The 18,183-nt window shown below is 44.3% G+C and overlaps 1 protein-coding gene across 2 annotated transcripts in view; it reads right to left on the minus strand.

Annotated features, from left to right (window-relative positions):
• The window catches only part of Washc5 (WASH complex subunit 5), a 53,633-nt gene that overhangs the window by 16,845 nt on the left and 18,605 nt on the right, over nt 1-18,183 (minus strand). For both annotated transcript variants that reach the window (XM_028871848.2, XM_028871849.2), the window contains exons 9-19: nt 16,942-17,113; nt 15,828-15,955; nt 11,371-11,500; nt 9,132-9,244; nt 6,939-7,105; nt 6,787-6,862; nt 5,739-5,849; nt 4,731-4,871; nt 3,938-4,018; nt 3,346-3,447; nt 523-702 (exon numbers count right to left, since the gene is read on the minus strand). In XM_028871848.2, coding sequence (XP_028727681.1) covers nt 523-702; nt 3,346-3,447; nt 3,938-4,018; nt 4,731-4,871; nt 5,739-5,849; nt 6,787-6,862; nt 6,939-7,105; nt 9,132-9,244; nt 11,371-11,500; nt 15,828-15,955; nt 16,942-17,113 — 1,401 coding nt within the window. The remainder of the gene's footprint in view (nt 1-522; nt 703-3,345; nt 3,448-3,937; nt 4,019-4,730; nt 4,872-5,738; nt 5,850-6,786; nt 6,863-6,938; nt 7,106-9,131; nt 9,245-11,370; nt 11,501-15,827; nt 15,956-16,941; nt 17,114-18,183) is intronic.

Consider the following 18,183-nt stretch of genomic DNA (forward strand, 5'->3'; position numbering starts at 1 on the left):
AAAAGAAAAAAGAAAAGTACCCCCCACTTTTCAGAGAAGATACACACACACACATGGCCAATAATAACCGTGTGAAGACACTGGACAGCCACTGGGAAGGCACCTTCACGGCACCCAAGGTCAGCTGCAGTTAGGCAGCGGACAACAGCAAGGGCTGGGTGGGACCGAGGAGAGCAGAAGCCCGTGCACTGCCGTGGAAGGACCGAACAGCTTGATGGAGTCAAAAGAGCCCCGACTCTCGCTCTCGATGCCCTGGGCTCTAACAAGAGCAGCAGCCGCTCCAGTCACTTAGTTACACCTGCTTTCTCCTCGGCACAGAAAACTCCATGAGGCCAAGTTCAGGTCAACTCTCCTTTGACCCAGGAGTCTCCTGAAGGTGTTCTCTGGGACCTACGGATTTTCAGTCAAATTATTAGACCAAACAACAGCTACAATCTTTCTTGTTGGTATTCCTGAGATTTGGAGTGTGTATTTTAAAGATAAGAAATGATATAGTCAAGAACTAAAAAAATTGTTAAATACCTTTGTTCTTAAGAAGTTATTACATTCTTGCTCCACGTTATAATTTATAATTCGAGAGACTTCCTCCTGCCAAATCTTCAGACCATAAATGCTGACATAGTCCTGTATGTACTCAAAAGAACGATGGAACCCATCCATGGTGGCTCCCAGCTCTTTCAGCCTGGGCATCAACTCACTTGGCTGTACAGAAGGACAGGAAAATGGTCAATGGGAGCAAACTGTCAACACTAACGCCTATATTAGAGCTTAAATGACACACTAAGGAAGCTTAGTCATGGTTTCAGATATAGTCGAAACTTTAGAAATCCTTCCTTCTGCAGCTAGGCTGACTTACAGTGCTGTTAGACACTCAGCCCAGGATAGGCTGCACGAATTTGGAAAGACAGTCTCATCTGCAGGATATAAAGATGAATACTGATGATTTCACCAGTATCCGCTCATGGACACATCTACTATTATACACCTAATACTTAAGTGAAACAATCTTTTTTTTTCTTTTTTCGTTTTTCTTTAAAAGTTTTTCTTTCTTTTTTTTATTTTACACACCAACCACAGTTCCCTCTTCCTACCCTCCTCCTGCTCACTCCCCATTTTCCTCCCACCTGCCCCCTATCCACTCCTCAGAGAGGGTACTGGCCTCCCATTCATCTATTGGTGCTGATCTTTCCTTTAGAGGTCTGATCACCTTTTTGTATTCAGAATTAGCATTTTCAAAAGCCAAAGGTTAGATTAGTATTTGTCTGACTTCTGGATCTGATGCGTATTCTATTTACAGCTGGGGTCAATCTTTGAAAAAAATCAGTGAAGGCTTCTTTTGGACCTTGTATAATTTTAGTAAAGGACTCAGAACTCTTTTCTGGTTCTTTAACCTTGTCCCAAGCATTTAAGGCTTCTAACTGACATAGCACCAAGGTGTGTTCATCAAATCCAAATAGCCTTTGTAATTCAGCATACTGGCCTTCGGCTAGCAATTGCTCTTGGGAAATATTAATACCTCTAGTCCTATTTTGTTCTTCTATGGCCCTAGCTTCCTCTTTCCACCATACATGCCATTGTAACTGAGGACCAGCCTCCAATGTGACTGATGCCAATCTTTCCAGTCTTGAGGAATAATTCTGTTCTGAGTTGCCCCTGAGTTTAATATCTGCTTCATACAGGGTGAATGTACACCATATGAAACAACATCTTCCTTACATCTCTTCGAATCTAATATTTCTATAGGATTACATTGAACTTCTCCATAAAATAAGATTGGTTTTCTAACAACCTTGGGCCCCCCCCTCTTCAACTTCATCATGTGGTGGCATAGTAGGTTCTTGTCTAAATTCCTCTGTCTGTGTCTGAGTATTTTTCTTATTTTCATTAGTAAGTCTTTCTAAGGCTTTTATCAGCAAAATTTTTCTTAGTTTTACTAGTAAGTCTTTCTAAGGCTTTTATCTTATCAGTCAAATTCTCATATTAGGCACTGATTATCAACCAACTTTTTTTAGGAATAAAACAGGAATTACCAAACCGATCATGATTATAATTGACATTATGTAAATCACAGCTAAGTTAATTATCTCATTTAATTGTTCCATTTTAAAACCATCCATTGTGGAATCACACAGAGACCTAACTCTCTCCATTATAATATTGCTTCTCATTTTTAACATGGGAAAAAAAACTCTCCTTTTTTAAAAAACGAATTCCTCCCCTTTAAGAATTCTCAGGTGTCTCATCAAATCTGCTGCTGCTGATGGTGAAGTGTGAGGCTGGCTTTGGGTCGAGAACACAGAAGGTGCACCCCAGGGCTGAGGGCAGCTGCAGCTGCAGCTGTGAGCTGAGAATGTGTGGCAGTTGCAACAATAAAAGCCCAAGCAGGTGTCAAGGCGGGTGGCCACCTAGTGTGGCAGCAGCCTGAGGAGGGAGTCCAGGGTAAGCCTGCAACCCATGGGGAGAGGGAGCCAGCTGTCTCAAAAACAGGCACAGGGGACCATGCAGAAGAAGCATGTGTGGCGGGAGCTGCCTGAAGGCAGAGCCAGCCGGTCATGGGCTCATGGGCCGATAAGTGCAGTGGCACTGGAACCCAGGCACCTCTGGAGTTTGGGTCCTGTGGAGTCTGGGTGGCAGTTGGAGACTGTTGTAGAGAGGCTGCAACAGGAAAGTCCCAGACTCACTCAGAGGGCTCGGAGAAAGAGTGGAAACGCCAGCCAGGGGGGCAGGGACTCCGGCAGGTGTTCGTGGCTTTGCAGCGACCATCTCATGAATTCATGCCCCACAAGTTGGATGCCAGATGAAGTGTTAATCTAATTAATCTTCATCAATAAAAAATTGGGAGTCAAATATCGGGGTAAGATCCTGAGTGATCAGAGAAGCAGGGAGCATCCACCAGTCGCTTCCTACCTCTTCCATTCCTCTGTCCAAAAGGGCCAAGATGCTCTCTCCACTCCACCTTCAGTGAAACATATCTTATGTAAAAATTTCAGGGTTTCATTTTTCTCTTGAGGAAAATTATCATACTTTTAAATAGATAATGCAAACTTAAAAAAAACCCGTCTTTATAGTTTCTACCTGCTTTATGGTAAACAAGTTCTTTGACAATAAGTAACTCTGAGTCATGAGTATCATCAGTTCAGTTCTTAAACACAGGATTGCAGGGGGAGAGAGAATCGGTTTTACAGGGGATTTTCTTATGAGTAAATTATAGAAGGATCAAAAAGCGTATCAGTTGTTGGTACCACAAATCACACACTGGAAATGCAGGAGAGAGAAGAGCCTATCTCGGTAGGTGTTCCAGGGCACACTGTGGGCTGAGTGACAGATCCCTTCTGGGCACTGTACCTTGGCCCGAGGGTTGAATATCAATCCTCTGTGGAGGGCGAAAGCAACTCGCTTAACTAGCTCCTTCCTTATTCCATCTTCCAGCAACTGCTTGGGATCCACCTAAGTGCAAACCACAGGCGTTCAGTGCAGTCAGAGAAAACAAGTCAGGAAAACAGCAGATGGCTAGGAGAGTCGGCAGTGCATTTTCCCACCTTATTTCTAAAGGTTAGAGTTTAAAATTTCTGCTCCTGTTTCATTTGTCTAGGGGTGGACTGAATTATTAATCCTGTCGCCTCCACAGGACTCTCTCATCTTAGTAAGTTTTGTGATAATTTTATAACATTACAAAGATGGCATATACGGACAATTTTTAATTGCTTCACATCTTAATCATTTCACTGTATGTAAAGTGTCTTTGTGTCCAGCCAGCAGAGAGAGTGACAAGAAATTCCATGTCATATGCTTGCCTTTAATCATGAATGATCAGGATTATAATGCTCTCTCTCCATCAACAAAAGAGCAAAAACACAGTTTCTGAGCAGCACAACAGGACAGCCACATTCCTTCCTGTTCAATCACAGGTCACACCGAGCAGCAGCATGACTGTTACCTTAATGATGCCCACCAGGGTCGTTTTCATCATCAAGATGCCCTCAGTAAAGATGGAGATGGCGTGAGTGAGCTTGGCAACCTTTAACAGAGAGAAGGGGGGAGATGGGGAGATGAAGCACTTTACAGGAGAGGACCTTCACTTCCATGCAAGGCTAAGCAACTGGCCGATAATCCTGCAGTGGGCAAAGGCTACAGGAAATGGCTGTGTGGTGTGTAAAGGACACCGGTGCGCATGCTCCCGGGATGGAAGGGAGGCCCTGTGGTCCAAGGAAAGACTGCTGTTAGATATGCTGGGGACGGTCCCCGTCAGCAGTTCTTCGTCCTTCAACGGCACTTCCCTTCTCTGGTTCTGTTTCTCAGGTCTAAACTTCAGGGCTGGCCTCACGATGAGCTGTACTACCCAGTGGCCTGATTGTAGTACACGCATTTTCACTTACAATATTTTCAACTTATGATGGGTTTATTGAGATGTAATCCTAAGTTGAGTATCGAAAACACAAAGAAGGAGCATGGACGTGAGAAGGTTGTGAAGCACAGGAAGAACAAGGAGAGTGCCAGAATGTTCAAGAGAAAGAGCTCCATCTCTAGAGAACCCGGGGGTGAAAAGGCTCTCAGGGACACTCAGCAACATCTCCAGAGTCACGGTGTGAGGACACTAAAGACTGCAAACCATGTTGTCGATGAGCGTGTGAGAACACGGTCACCAGTGACTGCTGCTCCCTGGGACGTGCCAGGAGCCACACGGTTTGGGTTGTAAACATCGAAAGACAGAAGCCAAAGGAATGCAGCACCTCGTATCGTGGGCCGAGCTGAGCATAGTCCCTCAGCTTGTCCTTGTCCAGGCGGGTAGGCACTTCAATGATGTCATGGGTCTGAAGCTTTATGATCTTCAGAAGAGATGTGAACATGCTTTCTGGAATGATCTGCAAAACCTTTGATGAAAAGATAAGGAAGAAATACAACTGAGTATCTGTACTATTATTTTTAGCTGATAAATAATGAAGATGACAGCAAGAAGGGTATCAACCAGCGTGTAGGATGGCAGTTTGCTCATCAAGAGAGGTGCTGAGAAATTTAAAAGAACTATCTTTAAAACTGTAATAAAGGCACTGGACATGTGGTGCATGCCTTTAATCTAAGCACCATGGAGGCATAGGCAGGAAACCCTTTTGTGAGTTCAAGGCTGTCCTGGTCTACATAGAAAATTCTAGGCCAGCCAGTGCTACACAGTAAGCTATCTCAAAACAAAAACAAAACAAAATAAATAATTGCTCAAGCTCACTTCTTCCCGCCGTCAACAGCCCAGAGAACATGAAGTTAATCCTAGAAGTGCTCAGGATGATTTATCACGCTCCTGTTACAGATTTTAAAAGGCCAATGTTCACGATGTCCGAAACATCAGGAAAGTTTTCGGCCATGTGTGACATGGACTGACTCTGAAGTCAGACATTCCTGGGTGCTTGACCCGTCACGACTGGAGCAAGGACCAACATTCTCACGAAGACTTGGACTAGGTTCTGGTGAGGGAATGTGAGTTGTGCTCTGCCACTGAGCAGCCAGCTCTGACTACGAAGAGGAGACGGACGTTACCTCTGCTCCTCAGCTTCTGCCACTCTGAGGCAGAGAGTGTGTGAAAACCAGTGTGACTTCCTTAGAAAGCAAAGTCACACTGGCATGTCTAAGGCTGCAGCAAGAACGTGTTCATTTTTGGAAATTTCTGGAAAGACACCCGGAGGAAATGAAACACCAGAAGGGTGCTGTTTGTTACGTCACTGAGATGCAGCCGAGGCACTTCCTACCTTTCTCACGTACGACACCAATTCTCCTGAGTAATACTGAGACACGCTGAGGAGGTCAGGGCTGTTTGCCTGATTAATGCGCAGCAGGGGAAGATCCAGGGCAGAGGCGAGCTGCAGGGAAACAATGCACATCTGTTTCTTGCTTCATAAATGCCCTAGAAATATCTTTCCCAAAGTGGAATTTACAATGCAACATTGGTGCTTCACCCAAGAGAGGGAAACAACCAGCAAGCCTCATCAATGCTTCAAACAGTTTCCGACAACACATTAAAAAATAAAAGAAGCCAGGCGGTGGTGGCGCACGCCTTTAATCCCAGCACTCAGGAGGCAGAGCCAGGTGGATCTCTGTGAGTTCGAGGCCAGCCTGGACTACCGAGTGAGTTCCAGGAAAGGCGCAAAGCTACACAGAGAAACCCTGTCTCGAAAAACCAAAAAAAAAAAAAAAATAAAAAAAAAAAATAAAAAATAAAAAACAAAAGAAAACAACCAACCCCGCAGCCATCTATTAACTGTGGTAGTGTCTCTCACACTGACCACGGGCAGCAGCTGGGAACTTGGGAGACGTGTCAATTGTCAGGCCCACCACAGACTGACCTAGCAATGAGGTGGAGAAGCTGCTGTGGTAAGTAACTCTGATGCGCCCTGACTGGAGAGCTGCTATTCCACTGCGCTCTGCATTCATGACTCCTTTTCACCCATGAAACTGTCATGTGGCCCCAGGACACAGGTCATAACGCAGGCATACAGATCAAACATTTACTGATAACGAGCCACTGATTTACTTTAGAAAATACACACTACTTTACCATTTATATTAAAGATGAAAGCAAATTTGCATACTCATGACATGGATGTTCATTTTTACATAGAGAACTAAACCTTGGCTGAATGTTGGATACTGGAGGACCTAGAGCATTTTCACAGATGTTTATGAACCGTTTCATAAAGGTTTAGTGCAAAGGGGATAGCATCCTATGGTGACCAATGACGGTAGAGCGAAAGCCGACTCTTTCCTCTGCCGGCGGATGGACTTCCGTTCCCTGCTTACCTTTAGGAATGTGGCTCTGAGTTTGGTAACCATGGATGGGTTTACCCGTATGCTTTCCTGCATGATGGATGTGAAACTGTAAAGAGGGACACATGGTAAGCAGATGGACTTGTGGCCTTCATCAAGGGTAAACATCAGTGTGTCCATGTTACCTGTCAATTAACTGCCAGGCAAACGAAAGGTCCCCAACGATCTGCATTGTGATCAGGACTTCCTCCTTAATGTTGATGGTTCTGATCATTTGATGGAGAAACTTGCGGGTGTCAGCGAGAAACTGGCAGACTTGCAGATTTGATTCCAACTGGTGAAACTCCTGAACCTGTGTTACACAAGTCCATTTCACAAAAAGAATTCTTTGGTACAACCCCTTCCTTGAAAACCTCAAAGAAAGTTCACCACTCCTCAACAATTTCTTGACCAAATTTTTCATTTCAAATTAAGCTTCAGAAATCTCTAAGGTAAATACACAAGTATCTAGGATTAGAAAACTCTCCCCTGCTTCCATCCTGTGTACAGACAACCTGACAAGCCAGCACGCTCATCCTCCATTTTAGAAGAAATACACACATCCTGGAAAGCCATCTTCTTCCCGAGGATGCCCACACTACTAAGCCCACAGTGAGTCACAGCACAACCAACGTGCTGGCACAGTGCACCACCGTGTTCTCGAGGTTTCCCGAAGTCCTCACATTTTCATGTGTCATTCAAGAGGCCTGGGCCCTATGCCAAAATACATACGGCAAGGAAATAAACTGGGGCTTATAAAGCTGTTTATAGTGGTGCTACAGACTAGGAAATCCCCAAACAAGTACTCATTTGTAGTTATTCTGGTGTGAGATGCTCTGAGCTAACTAGAGCTAACTAGATGAGGTTGCTATTTATAGTGACTATCAGAATAATGTCAAAGAAATAGAAATAATCTGTAAGAAAGTTTGTCAAGTAGAAAATATTAACTATACTAATGGATAGAGTATAGCTGATGTTTTAAATAATGGAGTCTGAGGTAGTGTTCTGATCCGATTATTTATTTTAAACCTACATAAACAGACAAATAAATGGCAAGCTAGAGTCACAGTCTAGTCCACTTACAGTCATTTTTGAGTATATAAAAAACATGAAACATTTCAGAAAATAAAGTAGACTATTTACAAAAATATTATCATTGTGTAACTAATTGCTTTTATTTTTTTGTATATTTACTTCAAGTATTTTTCTCCCAAAGGCACACAACATTTTACATACCTAAAAGAAGACCCAGATGTACCATTTTGTTTTTATACCTTATAACAATCTCCCCAATAGTTCTGGATTATTTTCATAATTCTGCTTCTAAAACCACATATTTATTCAAGTTCAGATTCACAATTGTTGCTACAGCTCAACTCAGCTGACCAGTCAGTTATCAGCCTAATTTTAGGAGACCGAATACAACACTAGAGGGGTTGCTTCTGATGAAATAGCCTCTTAGATATATTCTTATGAGCAAAGTATTAGGTGGGTTATAAGGTGTAACTTCTGACCTAAGACATAGTTTCGAGATTTTAAAAATTATTTTTAATTGTGTGTGTGTGTGTGTGTGTGTGTGTGCATGTGTCTGCGCGTGTCCATGTGTGAGCATATGAATGAGTGCAGGTCCCCACGGAGACCAGGGGTGTCAGATTCCCTGGAGCTGGAGTTACAGGTGGTTGTGAGCTGCCTGACATGGGTGCTGGGAACTGAACCTGTGTCCTCTGAAAGAGCATCATACCTTCCTACCTGCTGAGCCAACTCTCCAGCCCAAGCACTGTGGCTGAAAAAGACTTTCTTACCTATAGCTGGAATTTTCTTTGGGCCGCAAATCAGCTCCCAAATAAAAACACAGAGACTTACTAGCAATTATGAATGTTCAGCCTTAGTTTTGGCTTATCCCACTATCTCTTTTAACTTAATGTAACCTGTTTCTCTTCATCTACATTTTAACCCGGGGCTTTTTACCTTTCTTTCATTCTGTATGTCCTACTTTCCTGCCTCCTCTGTGTCTGTCTGTCTGGCCCCTGGAGACTCCCTGGCATTTCTTTTCTTTCTTCTTCCCCCAGCCTCAATTCCTCCTCCTCCTCCTTACTCTCCCTGACAGGAAGTCCCACTTATACCTCCTCCCTTGCTATTGGCTTTTTATTAGACCAATCAGGTGCCTTAGGCAGACAAGGTAAAACAGCAACACATCTTTACATCATTAAACAAATACAACACATCCTTACATCATTAAACAAATATTTCACAACATAAACAAATGCAATACACCTTTACATAGTTAAACAAACGCAACACATCTTTACATAGTTAAACAAATATTCTGCAACACTTACCTCCTCCAGAGCTTGTATCAGCTGCACGGTCTTTCTGCCTGCAGCAGTAGAATCATCATAATTTAGTGACAGTATTTGTTTTGAGATCTCTCTGAACCAAGCTTGAAGATTTTCTGTTAATACAGAAACAAGGAAAGCATATTGAAACCCAGAAGTCCTGTAGCTTTGAATTTAATTCATCTTTTACAAATGCAGTTCTCATTACTTTTACCATGTGCTTAACATCACTCCCAAGAATTCTCCAACCACCACCACCACCACCAGTGTAGAGGGCACATACCCTGGCAGAACAGATTAAATTTTCTGTATGAACAGCTCAGTCTATGATACGGACCACTAAAGGATTAAAGGAACATACTTACGCTGCAAAGGTAAGTGCTAAGGTGCTCATGGGCATGGGAGGGGTCAGAAGGGTACTGACTGCTGGACAGGACATGGAGTTACTGAGGAGTTTTCTGGAGAAGTGACGATGGATAAAGATTTGGGTTGTCAGAAATGAGGGCTATCTATCAAGGTGAAGGACAGACATGAGCAGAGACTTCTGGGCAAGGTGGAGACCAACATGTCAGAACTGAGGTACGAGCAGAGAGATGTGGAGTTTTGAACAGTTTAAGGGGTGCCATTTGTACTGATAACCAGTGGTCAGAGTGGTCTTTCAAGAGAGATTTGAAAAAAGATTCATTTATTTAAATTTTATGTGTTTGCCTACATGTATGTACATGTGTTACATGTGTGCAGTGCCTGCAAATGCCAGAAGAGGGTATTAGGTCCTCTGGAGTTACAGGAACTTGTAAGGAACTGGAGTTACAAGCACTTGTGAGCTGCCATGGGGGTGCTGGGAACCGCGACTGGGTCCTCTACAATAAGAGCAAGTGCTCTTAACTGCTCAGACAACTCTCCCAACTCTGGGCGAAAGTTTATGAGGTTCTTATCTTAAAGAATATGGCAAGATGCTACAGTTTTTCTATAGGTAAGATTTCCTAAAAGAACCAGGATTATAATCATTAATGTAAAGTCTGGGCTGTTCCCTTTAAAGAACAACCCACGGCCCCCACTAGATGTGTAGGTGCTCTGGAAAACAACTGTGGTGGCTGGAAAAGAAATGGGCCCCAAAGGGAGCGGCACCAGTGGGAGGTGTGGCCTTGTTGGAGGAAGTGTGTCACTGTGGGGGTGGGCCTTGAGGTCTCCTATGCTCAAGCCACACCCAGCGAGACAGACTACTTCCTGTTGCCTGCAGGTGAAGATGTAGGAATCTCAGCTTCTTCTCCAGCATCATGTCTGCCTGCATGCCACCATGTCGTACCATGACAATAATGGACTAAACCTCTGAAACTGTAAGCCACCCCAATTAAGTGTTTTCCTTTACAAGAGTTGCCATGGTCATGGTGTCTCTTTAAAGCAAAAGAAACCCTAACTAAGACAACTTACCAAGATTAGAAGATAATAATCTTAGGATCTAGGTCAGTAGTTATTAATAACCTCAGGTGACATGTTCTTCTACAAGATCACAAGAGCTCTTTGGCCTTCATTTCCTTCCCCCAGTTGCAAATAAACACAGTGATGAGTTTTATCTAATATTGGGGTGGGGTAAAACATGCCTCTCAACTCTAGCACTGAACCAGTTATAGGAACCCCTGGTTCATTTTTTTAAAGACAAGATACAAAGCATGAAGTCTAGAGCAGATTTGTGGTTGCCTAAGAGAGAACCAGCTAGAAGCAGCACAGACTGTAGATTGCTGTGAGTCCTGCCATCGGGGCAGAGGACACCATGATGAGACCAGGACTCCTTAAATCGGCTGGAGTGATGGTTAATCTTGGCCATCCACTTGACTGGGTTTAGAACGACCTAGGAGACACCCTGGGCATGTCTGTGGAGGTCTTTCCAGAGAGGTTTAGCTGAGGAGGGACGACCCACTCTGACTGTGGGCAGCACCATGCCATTGGCTGACATCTCAGACTTAAAATGGGAGTGAGCTGAGCACCAGCGCTTCCCGCTTCCCCCTCCCCTCTTCCTGACCTCAGATGCAATGTAAGAGCTGCCGCACACCCCTGCCTCCGCACCTCCTCTGCCGTGATGGGCTGTGCCCTTAAACCATGAGCCAAAATCAACCCTCCCTTCCTGAAGTTTGTTTTGCCAAGTATTTTCTGACAGCAGTGGGAGGAAGTAACAGCCATTTTCTAAGGCTTTAATAATACAAACACGTATCTCAAACACACCCTAACTCCTCTTCAGCATTACCATTTTTCTCCACTCGGGTTAGTGGTTTCACCCCTGAGAAGACATCAGCAAGCTCAGTCATCCGTTCGGAGCCCTCCTTCTTGTAATGCTCCCATTTGGATTGTTTCTCTGAAAGCATTTGCTTGAACATCTGTGGACAAGATAGATTTATTACGTAAGAGAAGATTCCGATCAGACAGTTTACAAAGAGATCCTCAATGAATCCCAATTTACTTTAAAAAAAATATGCGTAAGAGAAGATTCCGATCAGACAGTTTACAAAGAGATCCTCAATGAATCCCAATTTACTTTAAAAAAAAAAATATGCGACAGAGGGCTGGAGATGTGGCTCAGTGGATAAGGTGTTTGTGGTGCAAGTAAGGAGCAGAGTTCAGATCCCCAGAACCCATACAAAATCCAGGCAGGTGTAGAGGCAGAGACAGGGGATCCCACAGGAAAAATCAGCTAGCTAGACTAGCTGAAACTGCTGAGCTGTAGGTTTGGTAAGAGACCATTGTGGATTGATAGGAAATGGCCCCAGAGTGAATGGCACTATTTGGAGGCATGGCCTTGTTAGAGTAGGTGTGGTCTTGTTGGAAGAAGTGTGTCACTGAGGAGGCAGGCTTTGGGGTCTCCTATGCTCAAGCTATATCCACTGTGGTGGACAGTTTACTTTCTGTTGCCTGTGAATCAAGATGTAGAATTCAGCTGGGCAGTGGGGGTGTGCATCTTTAGTCCCAGCACTCAGGAGGCAGAGGCAGGCGGATCTCTGTGAGTTCGAGGCCAGCCTAGTCTACAAAGAGATTTCCAGGACAGCCAGAGCTGTTACACAGGGAAACTGTGTGGGGGTGGGGGTGGGGAGGGTGAAGATGTAGAGCTCTCAGCTCCTTCTCCAGGACCATGTCTGCCCGCATGCTGCCATGCTTCTTGCCATGACGATAATGGACTAACCTTCAGAAACTGTAAGCCAGCCTCAATTAAATGCTTTTCCTTTATAAAAAACTGCCATGGTTACTGGGCGGTGGTGGCGCACACCTTTAATCCCAGCACTTGGGAGGCAGAGGCAGGTGGATCTCTGTGAGTTTGAGGCCAGCCTGGTCTACAGAGTGAGTTCCAGGACAGCCAGGACTGTTACACAGAGAAACCCTGTCTCGAAAAACAAACAAACAAACAAACAAAAAATTACCGTGGTCATGGTGTCTTTTCACAGCAATAGAAACCCTAACTAAGATAACCATGCTCTACAAATAAATTGCAAGTGACCTAAGAAGGCACCCAACATCAACTCTGGCATCCATATGTGTGCACCCCCTCACACACATGCACCTACACGTGAGAACACACATACACACAGCATACATCTATAAAAATTAGTTTGTGTACACACACACACACACACACACACACACACACACACACACGAAATTACCATTGACCCTGACACCAACTCTTAACATTACTACATCATAAAATCTGAAAGGGGAAGCCAGACAGGTGTCCCAGGCTACTTGCACATAAGCACAACCCAGAGGGCTTGAAAAGTTTCCCAAGCCCTGAAGATTCAATTCTGAAGGTCTTGAGGATAGGCCTGGGAATCAGCACTTGAATATATAATTAAATTTGTGACCACTGTTCTATGGCTTTTTCTAGAGAACAACTTCCATAATTCTAATTTAGTCACAGAAGTGTTGAGTATTATCTTGCTGGAGGACATGGTAATGAACTAAATGGCTGATGTAAGTTCCTTCTTGCTACATTAGATGGCGATTCTGTTTATGAATTCTCTCCATGAAATGTAAGCCTATGCAGAGTTGGCCAGAGAAGAAAATGTAACTTGGGGTTGTTTTTCTCTCCCCTGGAAAATAAAACTAAAACCATACTGATATCTAATCAAAGGACATGCTTTATCACACAAGTACAGGATGTTTATACTGTCCTCTTATGAGAGAAATATGCACGAATACTAATCTTCCTCTTAAGAGAACCTGCACTGATCAGCATCATAATGAAACTGAGAAGGGGAACAGTTCAAGGAGGCTCCATCTGCAGAGAGAGAATCAGGGTGGGTGACACTGTGGGGTCTGTGGAGGAAGAGGCTTAGTCATCCAGAGAGGACACTTGACCAGTAAATGACATGTAAAAGGATGAGGAACACTGAGGCTTATGGAATCTACCCTGTCGTTCTGAGTGCCTGGGATAAAGCAGTGTCGTGACCAGGGCAAAGCCATACAGGCTGAGTGGGTCAGGCTTCCTATCTGAAGACAGAACTGGGGATGGAGTATGGCCACTGCATTCATTTGTTTAAACCAAATTTTACTTATTGTATGTGTGAGCATGGGCACACGTGCTATGTTACATGTAGACAGAGATGATGTTTGTGTGAGCGTGGGCACACATGCTATGGTACAAGTGGACAGAGATGATATATGTGTGAGCGTGGGCACATGTGCTATGGAACATGTGCATAGAGCTGATGTATGTGTGAGCGTGGGCACATGTGCTATGGAACATGTGCATAGAGCTGATGTATGTGTGAGCGTGGGCACATGTGCTATGGAACATGTGGATAGAGATGTATGTGTGTGAGCATGGGCACACGTGCTATGGAACATGTGGATAGAGATGTATGTGTGTGAGCGTGGGCACATGTGCTATGGAACATGTGGATAGAGATGTATGTGTGTGAGCATGGGCACACGTGCTATGGAACATGTGGATAGAGCTGATGTATGTGTGAGCGTGGGCACACGTGCTATGGAACATGTGGGCAGCTTTCTGGAATTGGTTCTCTCTCTTTACCCTGGGTTCTCAGGACTGAACTTGGCTGTGAAGCATGTTAGGAAATTCACCATTTCACAAAGATCAAAGGAAATACAGGTCCAATTATTGCACTTCTCAGGAGGAAGGAGAAGGAGTTCTAGGTCAGTTGGAGCATGATGCAGGAATCAGAGAAAGTAAGAGGAAGCTGCAGCGTCACAGTCCAGGCCACTGCTGCCCCATCTGCTTTTGTCTTTCCAGCTCTTTCTTCTTGGACACCGCCCTTGGGTCTCACTCCTGTTTCCTCTCCATGTGAACTGGCACAAACAGCTGCTCACACACTTCCAGAGTCCAGAGAACTGACTCTTCACTAGAAATGTCGACTTGGTAAGTCAGACAGCCCAGGCCTGCTCTCATTGGAGTTAACAGCATGCAGCACCACACGCAGCCCAAGATAATAGATCCTTAAGGGACCACTGTTGTGTATGTGATCGTTAACTGAAACACGGTTTTACACAGCAGGACTGTATTGTTCACCTCTCTAAAATGTTCTCCAGCACGTTCTCTTACTTTGCCTACCGTCATGGCAGATCCTCTCCAAGCTCATCAGAAGCTCTGGCTTCTGTTCCCAGGATGTCTGTGTCTATGGTTCCTTTCCTTCAGAGTACAAATCTTAGCACCACCACCCCCATTTTTCACGTGTGTAGTGTGCATGTCCATGTGTATGCATATTTGTGCATGTATGTGGGTCAACGTGTACATGGAGGCCCCAATTAGAATACTCCTTTGTCACTCTTTCATCTTATTCATTGAGGCAGGGTCTGCCAATCAAATCAAGAGCTTGCAAGTATGGCGAGTCTTACTAGCCTGCTTGCTCTTGGATCCCATCTTGCCTCAGGAAGCTGTTATTACAGGTGGGCTGCCACATCCACTTGGCATGTGAGTGGGTTCTCGGGATCCGAATTCTAGCCCTCAAGCTTCCTCAGTATACTGGACAGTTTTCTGTCAACTGGACAGAAGCTAAAGTCACCTAAGAGGAGGGAACCTCAATTAAGAAAATGAATCCCTAGGATCAGGCTGTAGGCAAGCCTGCAGGGCATTTTCTTAGTGATTGATGGGGGAGGGCTCAGCCCATCACAGCTGGTGCTACCTTTGTGCTGCTGGTCCTGGGTTCTATAAGAAAGCAGGCTGAGCAAGTCAAGAGGAGCAGGCCAGCAAGCAGCACCCGCCATGGCCTCTGCATCAGCTAATGCTTCCAGGTGCCTGCCCTGTTTGAGTTCCTGTCCTGACTTCCTTTGATGACGAACAGCGGTGGGGAAGTGTAAGCCAAATAAATAAAGCCAAACTTGCCTCCCTAAGTTTCTTTGGTCATGGTGTTCCATCATAAAAATAGTAACACTAACTAAGACACTCAGCAAGCCATTAACCTCTGAGTCGTCACCCCAGACCCAAATCCCAGTTTTCACATGTATTTTCATAAGTGATTCTCATTAATTTCCATATTCCTCATTAGACTAATCTCTACAACCTGGTATACTTCCTCCATCATGAAGTAATTGTTACATGCTTAATTCTGTACTTTTCTATAAAAATACAGGCCTAGACAAAAAATCTGTAGCTTGAGTCAGAGACACAACTAAATCATAATCTTGTCTAAAAATATTTTATTTTAAAAGAAAATAAAAACCCAAAGACTAAGGTTATTCATTTAGTGTTTTTACCTCTTTGAGTATAAACTCAAATTGTGCAGTATCCAACAGCAACTGGAAGAGGATCTTGGGATTGTACCTAGAGTCTGTCAGAATCTGGTCCTTGATTTGACGAAGACGTTTGTTGTTTGGGTCACAGGCTAGAAAGAGCAAGAATTTCCCACTGATTAAATGTATAGAAATACCTATGTAACAGGGTGGGACAGGCCCAAGTGAGCGTCTGTGTGGTTTACATGAACTCGACAGGGAAGGTTATAAACTGTGTCGGTGGGGAAAAGTCTTGAAATCAGAAAGAGTTTGTGTAGAAGAGAAACTCAGTGTATTAAAAGCAGGTCAGTGGGCTGGAGAGATGGCTCAGCACTTCAGGGCAATTCTTCTTCTAGAGGACATTTGTTTCCCAGCACCCACATCAAACAGCTCAAAACCGAAACTCTAGCGCCAAGGGATCTGGCACCTAGCACGCACAGACACATGCACATAGACAAAAACAGAAAGTCTTACAAGTGTGTGAATTTGATGATTAAATTTACACTGTGGGTAAGTCAAGTGTACATGGACCTACACACTAAGAAGCAAAACATGCAAAAACCTGGAAAACAGCTTATGAGAAAAACATTTAAGAAGCTGGTCAAGTCATATGCCTGGTGCCACACCTGTTTCTGATCTGCCTGCCTCACTCTTCTGATTTAAGGCTCTCTTTGATTACACAGGGTCTCCTGGGACAATCTAAGGTCAGGTGATTGGCAATGTCCTCCTCACTCTTCCACATGGACTGAGAGGTTCTAGGGATGAGGGCATGGACAGCTGTGAAGGTGGGAGGGGCATCATCTGTCTATCACAGGTCTGCAGTATCCCTTGTATGCTCACAACTGACCTACCCAGTGTGCTCAGTGACAAGCTTCTTGAACAAGTCCTCGTATTTCCCAGCCACCTACCAGTGCTTACCAGATGACATCTGCTCAGGTGAGTCGTTGACCTCTCCAAGTTGACACAAAAATCACTACCAGTCATGAATCTCCTGTACTGGCTCACCCTCTGCTAACTACTCTGCATCAAGAAGCTGACCTTACTTCTCTGGCGAGCTTAATGTGAGGCAGGGTAAGGGCCTCCCCCTTATGGGCATTACCTGAGTCGGCTGTGTGAAGCATCAGCCAGCGGATGGCGACATTGCAGTCTCTCAGGCAGTTCAGCAGCCTGGGGATATTGTCCAGAAGCACCTCCTCCCTCAAGTAACCCTCTTTCAGAAACTGCTGCACCTGAGTGTGCACTTTTTCGCTGACACTAGCGTATCTGCTCGCCTTTGAAATAAAAAAAAAATAACCAGCTGGAATTAGATGGAAGAATAGCTATCTTGAAAATGAATCACGTTCAGTTGACTCCTCTGACAAGTACAAGCCATTCCTTTATCTATCCACCCATTCACCTCTCCCTCCCCACCTCCCTCCTCAAGAGCTGCATTTCTACATGAGGTGATAACACGTGGATTACAGTTATAGCACGAAGGGCAACTAGTTATTGGATTTTTTTTTTCTTTTGAGACAGGTATCTTGTCTTGGAACTTCCTCTGTAGACCAGGCTGGCCTTGAACTCAGAGATCCACTTGCCTCTGCCTCCCGAGTGCTGGAATTAAAGGCATGCGCCACCAACACTGGTTTTATGACCCGTTTTAAAAGGAATGTTGTACTCAGAATTCTGAGACTCAACTCTAGTTTGGGGTGTGATTAAACACTGGTGGGTTTACCCTTTTGTATATTGCTTTCTTTGTCTAAAGGCAAATTGGACTGGTGGTCTCTCTGATCCCTTTATTTTATTTTATTTTTTTCTTTTTCTTTTTGGTCTGTTTGTCTGTTTGTTTGAAGACAGGATCTCACTATGTAGCTTTGGCTGTCCTGGAACTCACTACATAGACCAGGCAGTCCTTGAACTCAGAGAGAGCTGCCTGCCTCTTTCTCCCAACTGCTGGGATTAAAGGTGTGTGCCTTTACGCTGACTTGATCCCTTCAACTCTTGGATGGAAAAGAAACATGAAAACAGAGGCTCATTGCCTAGTCTGCCCATTGCGGTTGACAAGTGTAGAAGAGAGCAGACATGCTCAGAAGATTAGACTTTGGTTTGGAGCTGTCAGACTGGCCTTGATCTCCCAACAGTGCTGCTTTCGTCTTCAGTCCTGAGATCACCACACCCAAAGGATGATACTTCCACAGGTTCCTAAAGCTTAGTAAGAATAGATCTCAGCAGAAAGTCAGGATTTTTCTGATAGTCTTTTAGAATCCTGGTCATTTGATTTCACTACAGTAAGGGTTCAACCTTACTAACCTAGTCAAGCTGGCTTAAAGTTCTGAAGTAGCTTCTTAAAATGTCACAGTGA

Source organism: Peromyscus leucopus, chromosome 20, assembly GCF_004664715.2.
Source record: "Peromyscus leucopus breed LL Stock chromosome 20, UCI_PerLeu_2.1, whole genome shotgun sequence".
NCBI lineage: Eukaryota > Metazoa > Chordata > Mammalia > Rodentia > Cricetidae > Peromyscus > Peromyscus leucopus.